Source organism: Schistocerca americana, chromosome 8 (assembly GCF_021461395.2).
Source record: "Schistocerca americana isolate TAMUIC-IGC-003095 chromosome 8, iqSchAmer2.1, whole genome shotgun sequence".
NCBI classification, from domain to species: domain Eukaryota; kingdom Metazoa; phylum Arthropoda; class Insecta; order Orthoptera; family Acrididae; genus Schistocerca; species Schistocerca americana.
Window position 1 is genome coordinate 110,814,913 of NC_060126.1, and position 19,073 is coordinate 110,833,985.

Below are 19,073 nucleotides of genomic sequence, written 5' to 3' on the forward strand. Positions count from 1 at the left end.
GCTGGATTGCCTCCCAGATTCGGATACGGATGTCCACGTTCGAAAGCAACGTTCGCCTCGACGACGCAAGCGACGTCGGCGGACCCCTTCAGACGATTGCCTCCTACACACGGCCGGTCAAGAAGGTGACATCTCATCAGACAGCATGGATGCTGCGCCTGCTGAGGATCTAAGTGGTGTAGACGGTTCACTTGCCCATACTACGAGTGCCCAGTTACTTCTTGCACCACAAACGCGGCAGGTCGCGTCGATGGATGGCGCTCCGTCTACAGCTACCAAAGACGACGTACGTGAGAGAGATTTAGGTGCCGATCAGCTACACAGCATCGTGTTGCACCCACTGTGGTCGGACGATGTTGAGGAACTTCCTGAAGAGGGCACGGGTGACAGGGGAGGGGGCAGCATTGGGGATGCCACTCCTAGCGTGAATGACTCATAATTTGTAACGGGTTTGGTGGGTCCGGCATCTCTTGCGGTTAGCTTTTATTGCCATGGCGTCTACCCTAGGTGAAGAGGCTAGGCAGCACACCTTTCGCCTTGCCACAATCAATATCAACGCGATAAGGGCACCACACAAACTGACAATGCTACAACGCATGCTTGATGCGGCGAACATCGACGTGGCCCTCTTACAGGAAGTATGTGTCGCTAGTTTCCCTGACTTCTACGGATATACCGCCCACATCTCCCACGCCTCTTCTACCGATTGTGGTGTGGCTGTTCTGCTACGGGACGGTTTGGCGGCTACGGACGTACTGTACTTACCGAGTGCAAGAGCCATGGCCGTAACTGTCAACGGTGTACGACTCATCAGTGTATATGCCGCTTCAGGATCAGGGAGACGGAGAGATCGGGCCCGCTTTTTTTCGGAAGATATTACGCGTCTATTTATGGGCCGCATAGACGATATGGTGATCGGAGGAGATTTTAATTGTACATTATCTCCATCTGATCAGCAGCCACATCACGTCCCGTGTGCGGAATTGGAAATGCTAGTGCGTGACCTCCACCTGATTGACACGTGGCGCCACATCCATGGCCCAGCTCCTGGTTACACCCATTATACAAGCCATTCATCAAGTCAGTTGGACAGGATTTACGTCACAAGCACCCTTTCGACGGCGACGAGAGGAGCAGAGCTCTGGCCAACTGCATTCGCCGACCACACAGCCTATATTTGCACCATTGCCCTCCAACCTGCACGTGTGTGGCGCAGTAGGCCCCCCTGGAAACTGAACGTCGCCCATCTGGACGAGCCGGCATGTAAAGGTGCTGTCGAAGAGTAGTGGAACGCGTCCTTACGGCGTCGTGGTCGTTACCGATCGACCCTCAGTTGGTGGATTGAATGTGCGAAGCCTGCTCTTAGACTCGCCTTCATGGCTTACGGCCGGGAAGCAGCGGCGTGGAGGAGGAGCACGGAAAACTTTTATTACACCGTCGTACGGGAATGTCTTGCTATGGAGCCCTCACCTGACAGGCAGATCACAGTCGATCGCGCGAAAGCGCAGCTCGTCTCCTTAGCACGCCATCATTTACAAGGCGCTGTTATGCGGTCGCGTGCTCCAGACATCATACAATCAGAAAGGCCATCTATGCACCACGTGCTCATAGAACGCAGGAGGCGCCGTAGGGCACTGGTAACCGACATGATAACCGACGACGGTCGACATGTGGTAGAACCAGCAGATATAGCAGAAGCCTTCTATGGGCATTACGCTCAACTTTATTCAGCAGTGCTCCCTGATATGGCGACGGTAGACACCGTTTCAGCACATGTCCACGGTACAGTTCCACCAGACATGGTACCGACTTTACTGGGAGAAGTGACAGAGGAGGAAGTGCTCGACGCCATTGGTAAAGGTGCTCCCCATAAATCACCAGGAATCAATGGGTTACCATTAGAGTTCTATCGAGCCTTTAAACAACTGTTGCTACCGTGTTTGATTGAAATTTGCCAGGAATTGATGTCCCCGGGTATAACATTGCCTGCACCATTCTTGGAAGGTCTGATTGTCCCCATCCATAAGCCGAAGGGACGGAATCATGTCCGCGACTATCGTCCCTTAACGTTATTGAACAGCGACTTCAAGATCTTTTCGAGGCTGCTATCAGAACGTATTCGCGGCACACTATTGCACGTCTTGTCCGGCGATCAGACGTCATTGGGGGAACCCAACAACATCAGAACTGCGTTATGTCGTTACAGAGATCTCATCTCCCTTGCACGGGTGAGACGTTTGCCGGCAGCCCTCGCGTCCATCGACTTTAGCCAGGCTTTTGACCGTGTGGGCCACACTTCCCTCACGGCCGTTCTACGGCGCATGGAATACCCCGACCCCTTTATCACAGTGTTGACACGCCTACTACATGGTGCAACTTCTCGAGTTCTTGTTAATGGAAGACTGACAGCACCCATGCCGATCCGCCGATCAGTACGACAGGGATGTCCATTATCGACATTGTTATTTGCATAGGCCTTAGAACCTTTGTTGTGTGGTCTCTGAGACAGGCTCACTGGTATACAGTTCGGCGGCTCCATCTATCGTTGCACCGCATATGCGGATGATTTGATGATCGTCATACGTGGAGCTGACGACATGGTCGCGGCTTTGGACTGGATTGCAACCTACGGTACAGCTTCTGGTAGCCAAATCAACGTTGACAAGTCCGTCGCCTTGAGCATCGGGATTGGGCTACCGCAGGAACACATTGCCCCCTTACGCTTCAGTGATACTGTACGCTGCTTGGGCTTAGATTTCATGAACGACATGCGACGCGCGACGACGCTCAATTATCGACGCCTTCTTAACCAAATTAGGGCCGGAATTGCAAATCAGCGCTTGCGATCCCTCAACATCGTTCAGCGGGCGTATTATGCCAATGTATACCTTGTGTCCCGCATACCGCATGTCGCCCAAACGCTACCCATTCCGAAGCCCTTGGCTCGTAGCATTATGGCAGCGCTGCGATATTTCGTCACCGCTGGTATGTTACTGAAGATCAGTTACGTATCTCTTACCCTCCCCAAGGAAAAAGGTGGTCTCGGTCTAGTTGTCGTCCATGATAGGGCCATTGCCCTCTATGTTAGCTCACATTTATGTTTGCTGCGCCGTTGTCCTACGAGCCTCACGAGTCTGCTTCTGACGGCGCTACGACCTGCTTCACTAAGAGCACCGGTGCCACTACAGGACATCCCAGCGCCCCTCTTTTATATCGGACGTTTCTATTTAGAACAAAGTTATTGCAGTGTCGCGCTCACGACACCACAAATGGCCACAACTCGACGTTTATATCATGACATGCTGCAACGCCGCCCCCTAAATGTGGTCGAACTACAATATCCTGACGTACGGTGGCGCGTGGTGTGGAAGACTGTACACGATGCCATGCTTGATTCCGATGTTGTTTCTCAATGGTACGTAGTCGTTAATGGGAAGCTCGTGACGCAAGAACGTCTCTACAATATTCACATGGCAGAATCTCCCAATTATGTGGGTTGTAATACAGTAGATTCTGACGAGCACCGCCTCAGCTGTGGAGACGCGGAACCGGTTTGGCACCTAGTGCGGCAGATGCTGGCTTATCTCTTACGAGTTAGGCCGGAGCATATATCTGCACGCACGTTATTGTTTCCGGATGTGACATTTTACCCCAAGACTCGAACCAACTCTGTCACCTGGATACGTGGACATGCAGTCCATTACCTCTGTCGTGACGGACACAAGAATTTCCTTGACTTCTGGCTCTATTTGCAAGAAAGACATCATGCTATTTCCGGGCATACCAGATATCGACAGTGCTTCGCAAACTACCTATGGAGTGCCTTTCACAGCCCACCGTGCAGCTGGAATGTTCCAGGCAGTGGCAGATGAGGTCAGAACGAACTGCAAACGAGCATATATTGAACAATCTTTATCAGTGGGCGCAGTCGCTGGGAAGCCTCACTACGACGTGGTAGCTTTCTTTTCATGTTATTTATGTTTCATATCTTCTATGGCGTCTTCATTCTGTTTTAGTTTTCCAGGTTTGATTAACTATGACTGTTCGTACATTGATATATATATATATATATATATATATATATATATATATATATATATATATATATATATATATATATATATATATAAAGATTTAAAAAAGTGGGCAGGAGCCCTGCGTTCGAATCTAAATAAATACACAAGAACAAAATAAGAACAAAATGAACAACAAATAAAATATAATAAAGTATTATACCCTTTCCTTTCTCCTTTTATTTTATTTTTTTATACAAAGTTCAGAGGCATATTTAATTTTTGTTCGTTGGCGGAACCTGAAGTGGTGGCGAACGGCCGTCCTAGTTAGCTTTAGGATGAAAGTGGCGGTGGTACTAGCTTTGTTTTTGTTTTTAGACTAGATAGGTTTTTGGGGGTAGTATGGGTGATAGGGGCCAACGCCTGAAGTGGAAGAGGTAATTTTCTTTCTTTATTTAAAAAAATGGATAGAGCGTAAAAAAAAGGTGGCCGAGTGGTAAAAAAAATAAAATAAAAAACAAAAAAAAGGAAAAAAGAAAAAAAGTAAAAAAAGTGGTCCCGTGGTTAGTGTGAGCAGTTGCGGAACGAAAGGTCCTTGGTTCAAGTCTTCCCTCAAGTGAAAATTTTAATTTTTTATTTTCAGACAATTATGAAAGTTCAGGCACTTACACATAATCATCTTCGCTCTCCAAAATTCCAGGACATGTTCAGATTTGCTTGGACATATGCAGGATTTGGCGGTCTACACACGGAAAAATTTGAAAACGTTAAAAACATATGTTTTGACAGAGCACAGTGAAAACTGTGTGACTGTGAAACTGTTGCATTCATTTGTTGCAGTTTATGTGACAAACTCTTATGTTTTCATCACTTTTTGGGAGTGATTATCACATCCACAAGAAAACCTAAATCGGGCAAGGTAGAAGAATCTTATTACCCATTCGCCAAGTGTCCAAGTTAGGTGGGTCGACAACGATTTGCTTGGACATATGCAGGATTTGACGGTCTACACACGGAAAAATTTGAAAACGTTAAAAACAAATGTTTTGACAGAGCACAGTGAAAACTGTGTGACTGTGAAACTGTTGCAGTTATTTGTTGCAGTTTATGTGACAAACTCTTATGTTTTCATCACTTTTTGGGAGTGATTATCACATCCACAAGAAAACCTAAATCGGGCAAGGTAGAAGAATCTTTTTACCCATTCACCAAGTGTACAGGTTAGGTGGGTCGACAACATATTCCCGTCATGTGACGCACATGCCGTCACCAGTGTCTTATAGAATATATCAGACGAGTTTTCCTGTGGAGGAATCGTAAGACCTTGCGATTAAATGTTTTCGGTTCCCATTGGAGAGGCCCGTCCTTTCGTCTACTAATCGCAGGGTTTTGCGGTGCGGTCGCAAAACACAGACACTAAACTTATTTCAGTGAACAGAGACGTCAATGAACGAACGGACAGATCATAACTTTGCGAAAAATAAAAAATTAAACTTTTCGCCCGATGGAAGACTTGAACCAAGGACATTTTGTTCCGCAGCTGCTCACGCTAACCACGGGACCACTGCGCTCCTCACGTCTTCCTTGATGTTGCATATGCTACGCATGGACTACTCAGTTTGTATATTTTGCTTATTTTTTTCATAGTTCCACACAACTTCTTCCTGTTTTCTCGATTGATCTGAGTTCAGTGTTTCAAGGCCTATCCACTGTGCCGACTTATAACTAAATCTGAGGGGGGTGCGATGGGGAGGTTTCCTTGTTAGATGGACAAGTAATTTTCTGGACAATACATTACCTTTCACACAAATAAATAGATGAATGAGTAAGAGCTAGATTCAAATTAATGGAGGTCATCACATCTTTTCAGTAAAACAGGAATCAGAATGTCGTTAAAATTTACAAATATTCTTTTCTTCTTCACATAACCCTTAAGGATCTTTCATGCTGAAGTTCGTACACCCAACGATACACGTGCAAGAACACAATCCACAGCAAAATAGGTTTTGATAAGTTTTGAATGATGGAAAGGAGAACTTGTCTATTCAGTACGTAATCAAATGAACGAAATAAGCCCTTGGATGCTATTACGCGTTTATTTGCAACACCGTTTAATAGTAACAGTTCAATATCATAAAACGATTCCTCTCAAAAAGTTAATAAAATGCTAGAGCATGGCAAAGCTGACTATCACATCTATCACATGTGAACAGGCTATGATTACATCTAATCTATGGATGGCGAGATTGCCACACAGCCAAAATTTCTTGCTTACATCGCAAATATATAGCCCTCGCATGTCTTTGGTAAGCTGAATTTACTGGTTTACTGCACAGCGTTATTACTCTACTGAAGCTGTAATGACCCATAGGCTTCTCCTAGTTGTGCCAAAGACTGACTTTAGTCATTAATAATGTAAATCGGCATTTCGCACTAAAACAGTAGCGATTCCTTTTCTTATTTACTGCCGAGTAACAACTGTTTTCAAGAGGCGCGTTCCTCTCCCCACTCTCGCGATTCACCACCGTGCTACGCGGTCCAGTCGCTACCTCTGCCTCCGTGAGAATCATCATCCTACTTGCTGCCGTCTTGTTCTGCAGCATTGCTTAATGCAGCGAACTTTTGCTATCTGCAGGGTTCCATTAAACGTAAAACCTTTAAGAATAAATACCCTTCAAAACGGTGGAATCCTCGCAACATGTAGTTGATTTGTGATGTTGCCTCAGTTGCATATAGCAATCATGTTCAATACGAAAGTGGTAATCGGTCTCTCAGACGTACACTGTCGCATCCAGATTGACGTTCATAAATGTCTACAGTGTGAAGAGAACGTACAGACTCTTTCGTGGGCTTCCACAGCTTGTAGTATGTTCTTCTTGCTATACCTATTTGCACGGAATGTAGTTCAGAGCTCTTTTGCTTCATGTTGGAGGCTGTCAGCGTTGCTAATCATTTTGAGCTCGAGGTGTCAGTGTTGATAATGTAAACCTGTGGTCACAAGAGACCTGCTATGCCGCATCGACGTCTGTGTGCAGGAAAACGCTGCCTCTTGATGATACCTGCCTTTTTCAATAAGCAATCATTCACTTACAAGAGTAGCACAGACAAAAGCCTGCCGCACAACCACCCACTCCCCCCCCCCCCCCCCCCCCCCCCAAATACACTACTGGCCATTATAATTGCTACACCAAGAAGAAATGCAGATGATAAACGGATATTCATTGGACAAATATATCATACTAGACCTGACATGTGATTACATTTTCACGCAGTTTGGGTGCATAGATCCTGAGAAATCAGTGCCCAGAACAACCACCTCTGGCCGTAGTAACGGCCTTGATAGCCTGAGCATTGAGTCAGAGCTTTGATGGCGTGTACAGGTACAGCTGCCCATGCAGCTTCAACACGATACCACAGTTCAGTAAGAGTAGCGACTGGCGTATTGTGACGAGCCAGTTGCTCAGCCACAATTGACCACACGTTTTCAATTGGTAAGAGATCTGGAGAATGTGCTGGCCAGGGCAGCAGTTGAATATTTTTCTGTATTCAGAAAGGCCCGTACAGGAACTGCAGCATACGGTTGTGCATTATCCTGCAGAAATGTAGGGTTTCGCAGGGATCGAATGAAGGGTAGAGCCCCGGGTCGTAACACATCTGAAATGTAACGACCACTGCTCAAAGTGCCGTCAATGCGAACAAGAGGTGACAGAGACGTGTAACCAATGGCACCCCATACCATCACGCCAGCTGATATGCCAGTATGGCGATGACGAATACACGCTTCCAATGTGCGTTCACCACGATGTCATCAGACATGGATGCGACCACCATGATGCTGTAAACAGAATCTGGATTCATCCGAAAAAATGACGTTTTGCCATTCGTGCACCCAGGTTCGTCGTTGAGTACACCATCGCACGCGCTCCTGTCTGTGACGCAGCGTCAAGGGTAACCGCAGCGATGGTCTCCGAGCTGATAGTCCATGCTGCTGCAAACGTCGTCGAACTTTTCGTGCAGATGGTTGTTGTCTTGCAAACGTCCCCATCTATTGATTCAGGGATCGAGACGTGGCTTCACGATCCGTTACAGTCATGAGGATAAGATGACTGTCACCTCGACTGCTAGTTATACGAGGCCGTTGGGATCCAGCACGGCGTTCCGTATTACCCTCCTGAACCCACCGATTCCATATTCTGCTAACAGTCATTGGATCTCGACCTACGCGAGCAGCAGTGTCGCGATACGATAAACCGCAATCGCGATAGGCTACAATCCGACCTTTAAAGTCGGAAAGGTGATGGTACGCATTTCTCCTCCTTACAGGAGGCATCACAACAACGTTTCACCAGGCAACGCGGGTCAACTGCTGTTTGTGTATGGAAACTTTCCTCATGTCATTACGTTGTAGGTGTCGCCACCGGCGCCAACATTGTGTGAATGCTCTGAAAAGCTAATCATCTGCATATCACAGCATCTTCTTACTGTTGGTTAAATTTCGCGTCTGTAGCACGTCATCTTCTGGTGTAGCAGTTTTAATGACGCGGGTAGTTATCTGATACCAAAATAAAAAGGAGTATAGGAAAGGCCATCGTCAGAATCTAGTATTTATTTGCCCAGGAGACGGTCTCTGAAAGATCAAACGTCAGTGATCTAAATGGTTTAGTATATTACAATGAAGAGCCTAATACCAAAAATGATTCTATTCAGATTGACATTGGGCGTGGAAAACCACCAGTTGATAATCCGTTTGTAGCGGCAGTTGTTTATAACAAATCACAGGGACCAGAAATGGATATCTGTGAGCATAAAAACTTACAACGTAGCTGAAATACGTGAAAGCTTCACCCATGGAAAGATTGTCCACTTCTCTCGCGTGTCTTTCCGTTTACTTTTACCATACATTTGTTGAAAATTGTGACACTAGCTGTTCCGTTTTGCTCACTAAATTCATCAGCTGGTGAGAAATTTTTCTTATTAACATACAGTCGGTGTTGAATAATGTGTCTGAAACCTCTGGGGAATGTATAGACTACTGCTAATTTAAAAAAAAAAGAGGTTTGTATGTACATATGGTCAATTCTTTACTTTAGTTAGTTAGAGACACTTTTTTATTGTCACATGTTTGCTTCCTTTCTGTCTTTCTGTTTTCACATCTGCAGCTTGATCCTACAGCTAATTTTTCATTCCAAACGTTCTCTTCTGGTGGCTAAATGAAATGCTCAAAATGTCTGCCATTAAGTCTAGTACAAGTTTCTAAGCGCCGCATCATGGACTGTCTTACTCTCCCCAGTATTCCAGTTGTCTGATGTATCTGTTGAAATGCTTCTTGAACACGCTGGCCAAGAATATCAATACTCGCAGTAGATCTTTAATGCACTATGTCCTTTAAATGCCCCAAAAAATAAAAATCCAATGGATGGAGATCAAGAGATCGAGCAAATCAAGATGTTGCTGCCTCACTACTTATCCATTTATTTAGTGAAAGCTTATTTGAAGCGGTCATCGCTTGCAGAGCAAAATGAGCTTCTGCCGTGTAGTGCATGAAACACGTAAGAATAGTGGAACGTCTCCCAGAAAAACAGTAAATGCTCCATATAAATTTCATTGTATGATGTTCTAATACATATTCCACAGAAAATGAAAGGTCTAATTAATCTGTTTCCAAGTATGCCAGCCTATCCATTAATACTAAACTGTTGCTGATGTTTGTTTCCAGAACAGCAAAAGGTTTCTCGTGTGATCATATATAAATTTTGTGAAATTATTCTGCTCCCTTCCTGCTAAATATTGCTTCGCCAGTGAATAGTGTCATAGACAGAAATTGTTGGTCCTCGACATACATCCCTAATAAAATAGTAGAAGAAGCTTTTATGGACGGAACATCCGTTTCAGTAAAACGTTGCACTCTCAGGATGTGGTATGGATAGAGGAGTTGCTCTCCTAATATTTTACACACTGTCAGACGACTCACATTTTCAGTTTCTGCTATTTTCCTGCCACTGCTGCCATTATTGTCCTCAATATGTTGAAGAACTCGATCCTCAAAACCAGGTGTTGTTTGGTCTTCCACAATGAAATGATTCAATCTCAGGAGAGACTGTCTGCACAAGACGTTCATGTACTCTTTGAAATATCTTATTGTTCGGTTAATGTTTTCATGAAATCTTTCAGAATACAAACGTCAGGTTGCAGACGTATTGCACTTTGTAAGTCCATACGTTAGGTGCATGTCTGCACGCTCTGATTGGAAATTGGAAATTCGTGGTAGGTTCCTATGGGACCAAACTGCTGAGGTCATCAGTCCATAGCCTTACACACTACTTAATCTAACTTACGCAAAGGATAACACACACACCTATACCCGAGCTTCGACTCGGACCTCCGACGGCGGGAGCCGCGCGAACCGTGGCAAGGCGCCTAAGAACGCACAGCTACCCCGCGCTGCACGTGCAGTGCACTCTAGTCCAACAAGAATACGGTCGAGCAGAAATCTCGCCCATGACTGAAACTCCGGCAAACCATGTCGCTCTCCAGCTATTTGTTCGGTGGCGGCCCCCTCGGAAATTCGATGCCTATTGGGGGAAGTATATTCAGAACACACTATAGTCCCATAAGAACTGTAGGGTATGCAGCCACTGCTGACAGCGTTCTAAATGCTAAAAGGATGTGTTTATTTACTAGTACAATGACAACTAAGATAAAGATAAGAGGACTTTGACTTAACTACTGCGAAAACAATCATAATCTAGAAAGATTATGCACCTTTAGAACAAAGATGGTAACTTTAAAACAAAAAGACAGAAACGAAGCAAACATCTAATGAAAAAAAGGGTCTGTATCTAAGAAAGTAAAAAAAATTACTATATGTATATCATGAAATCCTCTAACCATTCTCCAGAGGTCTCCCACGGATTAGTTCACACCGTTTATATGGAAATACAAAATTACAAAATGAAGATAATGTGGAAGTGATTTTGATGGTAGAATAGTGAAATCTATTGAATATTCTCTGTAAAATTTGACATTTCACTCATTCCTTATGATTACTCTGTATTTAATTTTATACTTGTGGCACTTTTTCTTCTGAACTGCAGTCTGTTGATTCTTACGTAAAGTGTATGGTGGCAATAATCCATTGATCACATTTTTACAGCCTGAAAATGATAACTTTTATTGATTACAGACGATTACTCTTGGTGATGTCGTGGCAAAGAAGACGTTCAAGGCCAAATGAGTTGGTAATCGGAAGATCCATTGTGGTGATACTTCACCTCCACATTCAGTGCAATCGTTGATGCAGCTATTCAGCACAGTTCAAAATGACAGTTTTAGAAGTTACCTACCATAAGTTATTGTAAAACAATTTTAATAAAATGCCAGCCAATTGAATTATTGTATTTCATTACTTTGCGGTCTTCTCAGATTCAAGACATAGAGGCATTTGTTCCTAATTAATTGCGATATTTATCCCTTATAATGTACCTTACATATAACTGAAACACATAGTACACATTCCTAAAAATCTGAGAAGTGATGAATCCTGAGAAAAAAGGAAGTACCTTGTAGATGTAGTTGATCAATATACCCAGATTAATGAATTACTAAACAAATTATCAGATATACCAAGAAAGATGAAGTTTTTTGCCGAACACATATTTCCAATAGCTTAAATAGTTTTAGTGATAAGAAGGAAGATATGTGATATAAACAACATTTAAAACAAAAGCAATCTCTTCCTCATCATCCATGCACAGATGAATATATCTTTTCCATGTTTATCGTTAGATATACACTCCTGGAAATTGAAATAAGAACACCGTGAATTCATTGTCCCAGGAAGGGGAAACTTTATTGACACATTCCTGGGGTCAGATACATCACATGATCACACTGACAGAACCACAGACACATAGACACAGGCAACAGAGCATGCACAATGTCGGCACTAGTACAGTGTATATCCACCTTTCGCAGCAATGCAGGCTGCTATTCTCCCATGGAGACGATCGTAGAGATGCTGGATGTAGTCCTGCGGAACGGCTTGCCATGCCATTTCCACCTGGCGCCTCAGTTGGACCAGCGTTCGTGCTGGACGTGCAGACCGCGTGAGACGACGCTTCATCCAGTCCCAAACATGCTCAATGGGGGACAGATCCGAAGATCTTGCTGGCCAGGGTAGTTGACTTACACCTTCTAGAGCACGTTGCGTGGCACGGGATACATGCGGACGTGCATTGTCCTGTTGGAACAGCAAGTTCCCTTGCCGGTCTAGGAATGGTAGAACGATGGGTTCGATGACGGTTTGGATATACCGTGCACTATTCAGTGTCCCCTCGACGATCACCAGTGGTGTACGGCCAGTGTAGGAGATCGCTCCCCACACCATGATGCCGGGTGTTGGCCCTGTGTGCCTCGGTCGTATGCAGTCCTGATTGTGGCGCTCACCTGCACGGCGCCAAACACGCATACGACCATCATTGGCACCAAGGCTGAAGCGACTCTCATCGCTGAAGACGACACGTCTCCATTCGTCCCTCCATTCACGCCTGTCGCGACACCACTGGAGGCGGGCTGCACGATGTTGGGGCGTGAGCGGAAGACGGCCTAACGGTGTGCGGGACCGTAGCCCAGCTTCATGGAGACGGTTGCGAATGGTCCTCGCCGATACCCCAGGAGCAACAGTGTCCCTAATTTGCTGGGAAGTGGCGGTGCGGTCCCCTACGGCACTGCGTAAGATCCTACGGTCTTGGCGTGCATCCGTGCGTCGCTGCGGTCCGGTCCCAGGTCGACGGGCACGTGCACCTTCCGCCGACCACTGGCGACATCATCGATGTACTGTGGAGACCTCACGCCCCACGTGTTGAGCAATTCGGCGGTACGTCCACCCGGCCTCCCGCATGCCCACTATACGCCCTCGCTCAAAGTCCGTCAACTGCACATACGGTTCACGTCCACGCTGTCGCGGCATGCTACCAGTGTTAAAGACTGCGATGGAGCTCCGTATGCCACGGCAAACTGGCTGACACTGACGGCGGCGGTGCACAAATGCTGCGCAGCTAGCGCCATTCGACGGCCAACACCGCGGTTCCTGGTGTGTCCGCTGTGCCGTGCGTGTGATCATTGCTTGTACAGCCCTCTCGCAGTGTCCGGAGCAAGTATGGTGGGTCTGACACACCGGTGTCAATGTGTTCTTTTTTCCATTTCCAGGAGTGTATTTGAAAGGTATCACTATTTATCTGTATGTCGTATTTCAAAAATCAAATCCATTCTTCAAATCTTATAAACCTTATTCTGCACATGATTTTGCTGTGGCGTCGAAATTATATCTGCAATGTTTTAAGAAATTACTAAATGGCCCCCTAATTTTATATACCATTATATTACTGAGATGTGACTACCATTTTAAAATGTCACAAGCTTATAAAATTTAGTCGATTATAAATTACAATAGTAGCACTGAATTAAATTATTTAATACACATCAATGTAAATAATTAATATAATTATATATGTAACCATGTATGTATCATACATACGCTGCTTTCACTGTAGGTTTGTTAAGTTTTTTTGTGCATGAAAGAAGTCTCATAAATAAATTTCTTTCATAAGGTCACTAGGCACACACACACACACACACACACACACACACACACACAGGATTTACTAACTATGATAGTTTTCCATTTTACAGTTTAACTCTGACAGATAGTTGAAAATAAATTATTGCCACATTATAAAGCACAGAAGTAAGTAAATCAAATGGGATACAGGTAGTTATACCTTGCCAAAATATGTATGGGGAAGTTTGGAAAATTCTCTAAAACTGCGAGTGTTATAATACATGGTCAAATTATTCAGTAGAGAACCCACAGTTTCATAGCTAGGATTGTTCCATAAAGTTGTTGATAGCCCTTCCGTTGATCCTCATGCGTGACTCACTGCATACCATGTCCGCCCGAGAATTTCTGAGGTGAATCTATTTATAGCGCATAAGCGACATCGGCGAATAAGTACGGGGGGAGCTTGAACTAGCAACTCTAAACAGCAGATGCACATTCTAACAGTGCTTTCCGAACAGGTAGTGTTCATTAGTGTCCACCTTATCGTAGTGTGTCAACGTGGTCGTGTCACAAATCGCAGTGGAGTGACGTCTCTAAGTCAAGTGTACAAGACATTCTCCAGGATGTTTCGAAGAAGAGAGGAGTGTGCGTAACGTTTGTGCCGCACAGACTGATTTGCGATCAAAAGCAACGGCACCAGGAAACTTCCGCAAAGTTCACAACGTCGGTATATCTTTTCTGGATAAAATCTTAACGGGCGAGGAGGCTTGGTGTTATCAAAACGACAAACTGCAGAAATCTACATGAAGGGTCAACGCTTTGACGGCGTAAAAGACATTCAAGCCAATGTGGCGCGCGAGTGCGCGGGTTTCAACAACATCTCAAAGGGCTTTTTTGATAATTTCACACGGTTGTATAAACGTTCTGTGCGTTCTACTCAAGTCGGGGGGACACTATATAGAACAGATGAACCATTTTTGATCAGCTTAACTTTTATATGTGTTGGCAAGCCTAGACAACAGTCTAAAGTTCTTACCTGTGAAGGGGGACGAGTGGATGCTACGATGTATAATGAACAAGATAAGTATCAGTAAAACTCTTAAATGCAGTATACTTATCTCTGGAAGAAATTTCCGTCCGTATGAGAAACGATATGCATTTGCTACGCTTTTAGAACAGAATAACTGTTTTTTTTTTTTTTTAAAAAAAGAAACTTTATTCAACCAATAATATTCATACATGATAACCCACCACCTTATACATTAGTGGGTCTTGAATGTCTACAATACATTTATTTTTCTTAGCAGCATTGTTACTATTTCAGATTTCCTACTTTCTACTTTCTACAGGGTACGAAGATGTCTGTTATGCTGTGGGTAAGTGCTACTGTCTACTTAACTCTATTCTGACTATCCTAACAAGCTAACTCCTGCAACGTTTCAGACGTGCCAGTAGATCTATAAACCTACACTATTTTGGCCGTGCCCACCGAGCTAACCCCAGGGGGCGTGCCCCTGGCGCTTGGCTGGTCTTAACTGGCAATCGGTGCAGGTACTGTTAGTGAATATTCAAAACTACATTGTACTTAAAACTACCAACCCACTACAAGTCATCATTGATGCGCAATATGTCAAATCCGGGATATTTTCGCACCTTCCCCCTGTTCCAAGACTGAACTAATCCAAAGAATAACGAAGCAGTACCGATGTTTTTATTTTGTGCAGGACATTAGTCTGAATACATCATCAGCTTCTTTTTTCCATCTACAAGGCTTGCAAGAAATCTATTCTGTGAATTATAATTCACGAGTTAGTAAAATTCAAAAGTTGGTTGTATAATGTTCTTCCGATTGTTCCCAATATTAACTTGGTAATTTAACTTAGAATTTACTCCGTTGGCTGCATAGCAATCCTGTTCCCAGTTCTTTTCGTGGGATTACCCTGTTTACGGTATTCACTTTTTCGTACTCTTACTTTTCAGCTTTTCGAATAATTTTCATCCTCTACACACTTTTTCGTACTCTTACTTTTCAGCTTTTCGAATAATTTTCATCCTCTACACATTTTTTTACCCTTTATTTTGCACCATTACACTATTACAACGAGTAACCTGTATCTTCAACAGCAGCATCAATCTGATTCCGATTAAGAATTACTACTACAAGCGTCACGTAGATACTAAATTATCTTGGCAATCGTAGACAGCAAATGACCAGAGCACCAAATTATGCTTCGTGCTTTAGGCGCTTTTGGAAGTGAAAATCAGAGGTACTGGTGAGACAGATTTTCGCAGATGTGAAACAAATACAGTGAAGGTCTACAGCAGACATAAAGCATGTTCACCATTAAGATCAACGAACTTCAGGAGCGATCGCTAAATGATACAATCTGAAAACGCTTTAGGTCCTTATGGTTATCAGGATCTCAGTTATGTTGTTTATGAATGTAACCATTCGCGCACCACAGTTTTCACTTCATCGCTTCTGAAAGACTTGCCTTCCACTACTACTGTAAGCAGTGAACACATAAGTGTAGCTTGGAACAAGGTCTGGGGTATAAGATGGGTGTTGGAGGTAATCAAGCTTCATATTTTGCATGGCGTGCAATGCTTGATGATGTACCACATAGCCAACACAGATCCAATATCTTATATATATATATATATATATATATATATATATATGTCGGTTGTACAATCACATCCGAAACCGAGATGGAAACTCAGGCAACGGGACTGAATTTGCAAAAGGTACAGACTCGAAACTTAGATAGATGAAACCAATTCACAGGAAGCACAGTACATAGTTTTTTTTTTTTTTCAGGTAAGTTTCAGCAGTCGATACATCGTTCAAAAAATACATCGCACTGAACTGCATTAACTCGATTTTATTAGTACTACTGGATTCGGATTTAAGCCATCATCTGGGAAGTAACAACACAACTTTCCAATTTATAGAACTACAGTAAGACAACATGAATTGCGTCAAGCAATCACATGATAATATGTTACAGAAACCATTTAAAACGTTTCATTTGTCATGAGTATTGAAACGAAAATCATTGAATTATTAAATACACAGGAAACACGTAATAAAGAACTCATTCTTAGCATTTACAAGTGCAGCAATCGTCGTATTCACATGAGATGAAAACAACAAATACAAAGTGACTTGGCATCACAGCCCAAAGATGTCATTATGCTGAACATATACTTATGAAGATACATCGATATGTACATTATTCAGTTATAAATTGTGACAAATAACGTAAGGAAAGCTAAATCTTATCTCCAATATCGTCATGTAAATTAGCAATTCTTTTTTTAATACCACAATCATGTCATCCTAACACACAGAAAAAGACATAGTGAAAAACATATATCAGTGTCTCAGTTGACCAGGCAGTAATGTAAAGATTGAGAATGTAACATTGTATGAATTACAGTGTTACAGTACTGTACAAATTCATAGTACATATTAAAACAAAAACGAGACCTAACATAAAAATCAGTCAACAACAAATATATACTTAAAGTTAGTGAGAGGATAAGGTGAGGTCTTGTAATTGTGTGGCTCATCCAAGTTACTGCATGTCCTGTCCATAAGCATTTCCAGCTGTGTATAACTTGCTGACAATGTCTATGACATATATAAGGCTCATTATTTTCTTACCATACGGTAAAAGTACGAAGATTGAAGAAGTAGGGCACTAGAATTGCTGCGTCCATTGCAGTTTCATAAAGTAACCACAGTTATCTCCAAAGTATGTAGAAAAAGGAAAAATCTGTCTTCATGCTAGGCATTTGAGTCACATTAGTAGGTTACTTATCAAACAATCTGTATTCAAAAACAGAAATTCCAAGAATAAAATTCCGCCTATATTAAAAATTGACAGCAAATACATTCATCTACGGAGCATAATTTACCATATGTCAAACCAACTTTACTCATACTTAGAAATTTAATACAAATGAACTATTACAACTCCGTGCAAAAATCAAAATTTGCCACATGGATTACCCTCAAAATGTGTTGACAATGTAAAAATCTGCCTTGCTAACTAACCATTTGAGTTGCACCAATAAGTTCTGTATAGAACAATGTTCACACAAATATAGAAATTTCACGAATGAAATTCTATCTACATTAAAAATTGACAGCGGACACACTCACATAAAAAGCGTAACTTTATCAATGTCAATCCAGTTTTATACATACTCTGGATAGTGATACAAGTGGACTATTTCAACACACTACAAAAATAACAATCTGTCAGGTAGATCATCTGACAGTGTTGTAGTATTAAAATACAATAGAGGAACAACATCTTAACATACATGTAATACGATACATTAGGTAAAGGTAAGGTAGGAGAAAATCCAACAAAATTGAAAGTGCAAAAATCTTACCACAAATTGAAGTGTCACACAGCTATCAATTTACCAGTGCCTATAAGGGCATTAACTGATAATTAGTTCATTCATGAAACACACCATCTTAATAGATACCTAAAAATTTACGTTGATGAAGTGTGAGTAGGAATACTTTCATACCAATAGAAATGCCACTTAAACTATCTAACAATGGATGCATTGCTGTAGGAACCTCAACCTCCATGGGCATCACTATACTTACACAAATATCTAAACAATAGCAAGAATTAAATTCTGTGACCTAGTAGCATTTTTTTTACTATACATGCCCTGTGATACATTAGGTATAGGTAATATTAAAGAGAAACCAACATAATTGAAAATAGAGAAACCTTATCACAAAACCTAGAACCAAACCTATCCATTACTTAATTATTGTTTATAAGGGTCTTATCAGAAAGAAAATGACCTCATAGTAGTTTTATAAGTTCAGTGAAAATACCTAAGAGATTCTTATTCTTCAAATCAATTTGTTCATTGAGAATTTTTTCTGATTTTGTTATCACATTGAAAACATATTTCAGGTTCTTCCAAAACATTCATTTCAGTGCCTTTATTTGCCCTATGTAACAAAACGATTGGATCATTTACATTAAATAACACGTTTGTGTGTTTAAAGTGTGCCAATAGAGCTGAAGTGTTGCTTAGATAAACATGTTGTCTGAACCTGATTTTAAGTTTTCCCCCTGTCTGACCAAGGTCAAATGTGTCACATTCCTCACAGTTAAACTTATATACTCCATATTGGTCATATATGAATTATTTATTAATATTATGCTGCATTTTCATACCAATTTATTCTGTAGTGTGAAAAGCAATTATGCCAGTGCTTTTCTTGAAAATTTGTTGGATTTTCTCCCACACCTCCCATAATAGTGGAGAACTGCTTATCTTGTTCTCTCTCTACTATTTATTTTGAGTAAAGTAATTTCATATTTAACTGTTTTATCTCTAGTTTTAATTTTCTTTCTGTATAATTAGTTAACTATCTCTGGATCAAATCGATTCTATACTGCAATGTACCTCAGGGTATTTAGTTCAGTTTCTACATTGTGATAAGCCAAAGGTAA

General features: G+C 42.4%; 1 protein-coding gene across 1 annotated transcript in view; it reads left to right on the plus strand.

Annotated features, from left to right (window-relative positions):
* Window positions 1-11,402, plus strand: part of LOC124545349 (fatty acid-binding protein, brain-like) — a 31,122-nt gene extending 19,720 nt beyond the window's left edge. Inside the window, exon 3 of the mRNA XM_047124251.1 lies at window positions 11,197-11,402. Within this exon, the coding sequence (XP_046980207.1) occupies window positions 11,197-11,247 (51 nt within the window). The 3' untranslated portion in view covers window positions 11,248-11,402. The remainder of the gene's footprint in view (window positions 1-11,196) is intronic.
* Window positions 11,403-19,073: the final 7,671 nt, after the last annotated feature.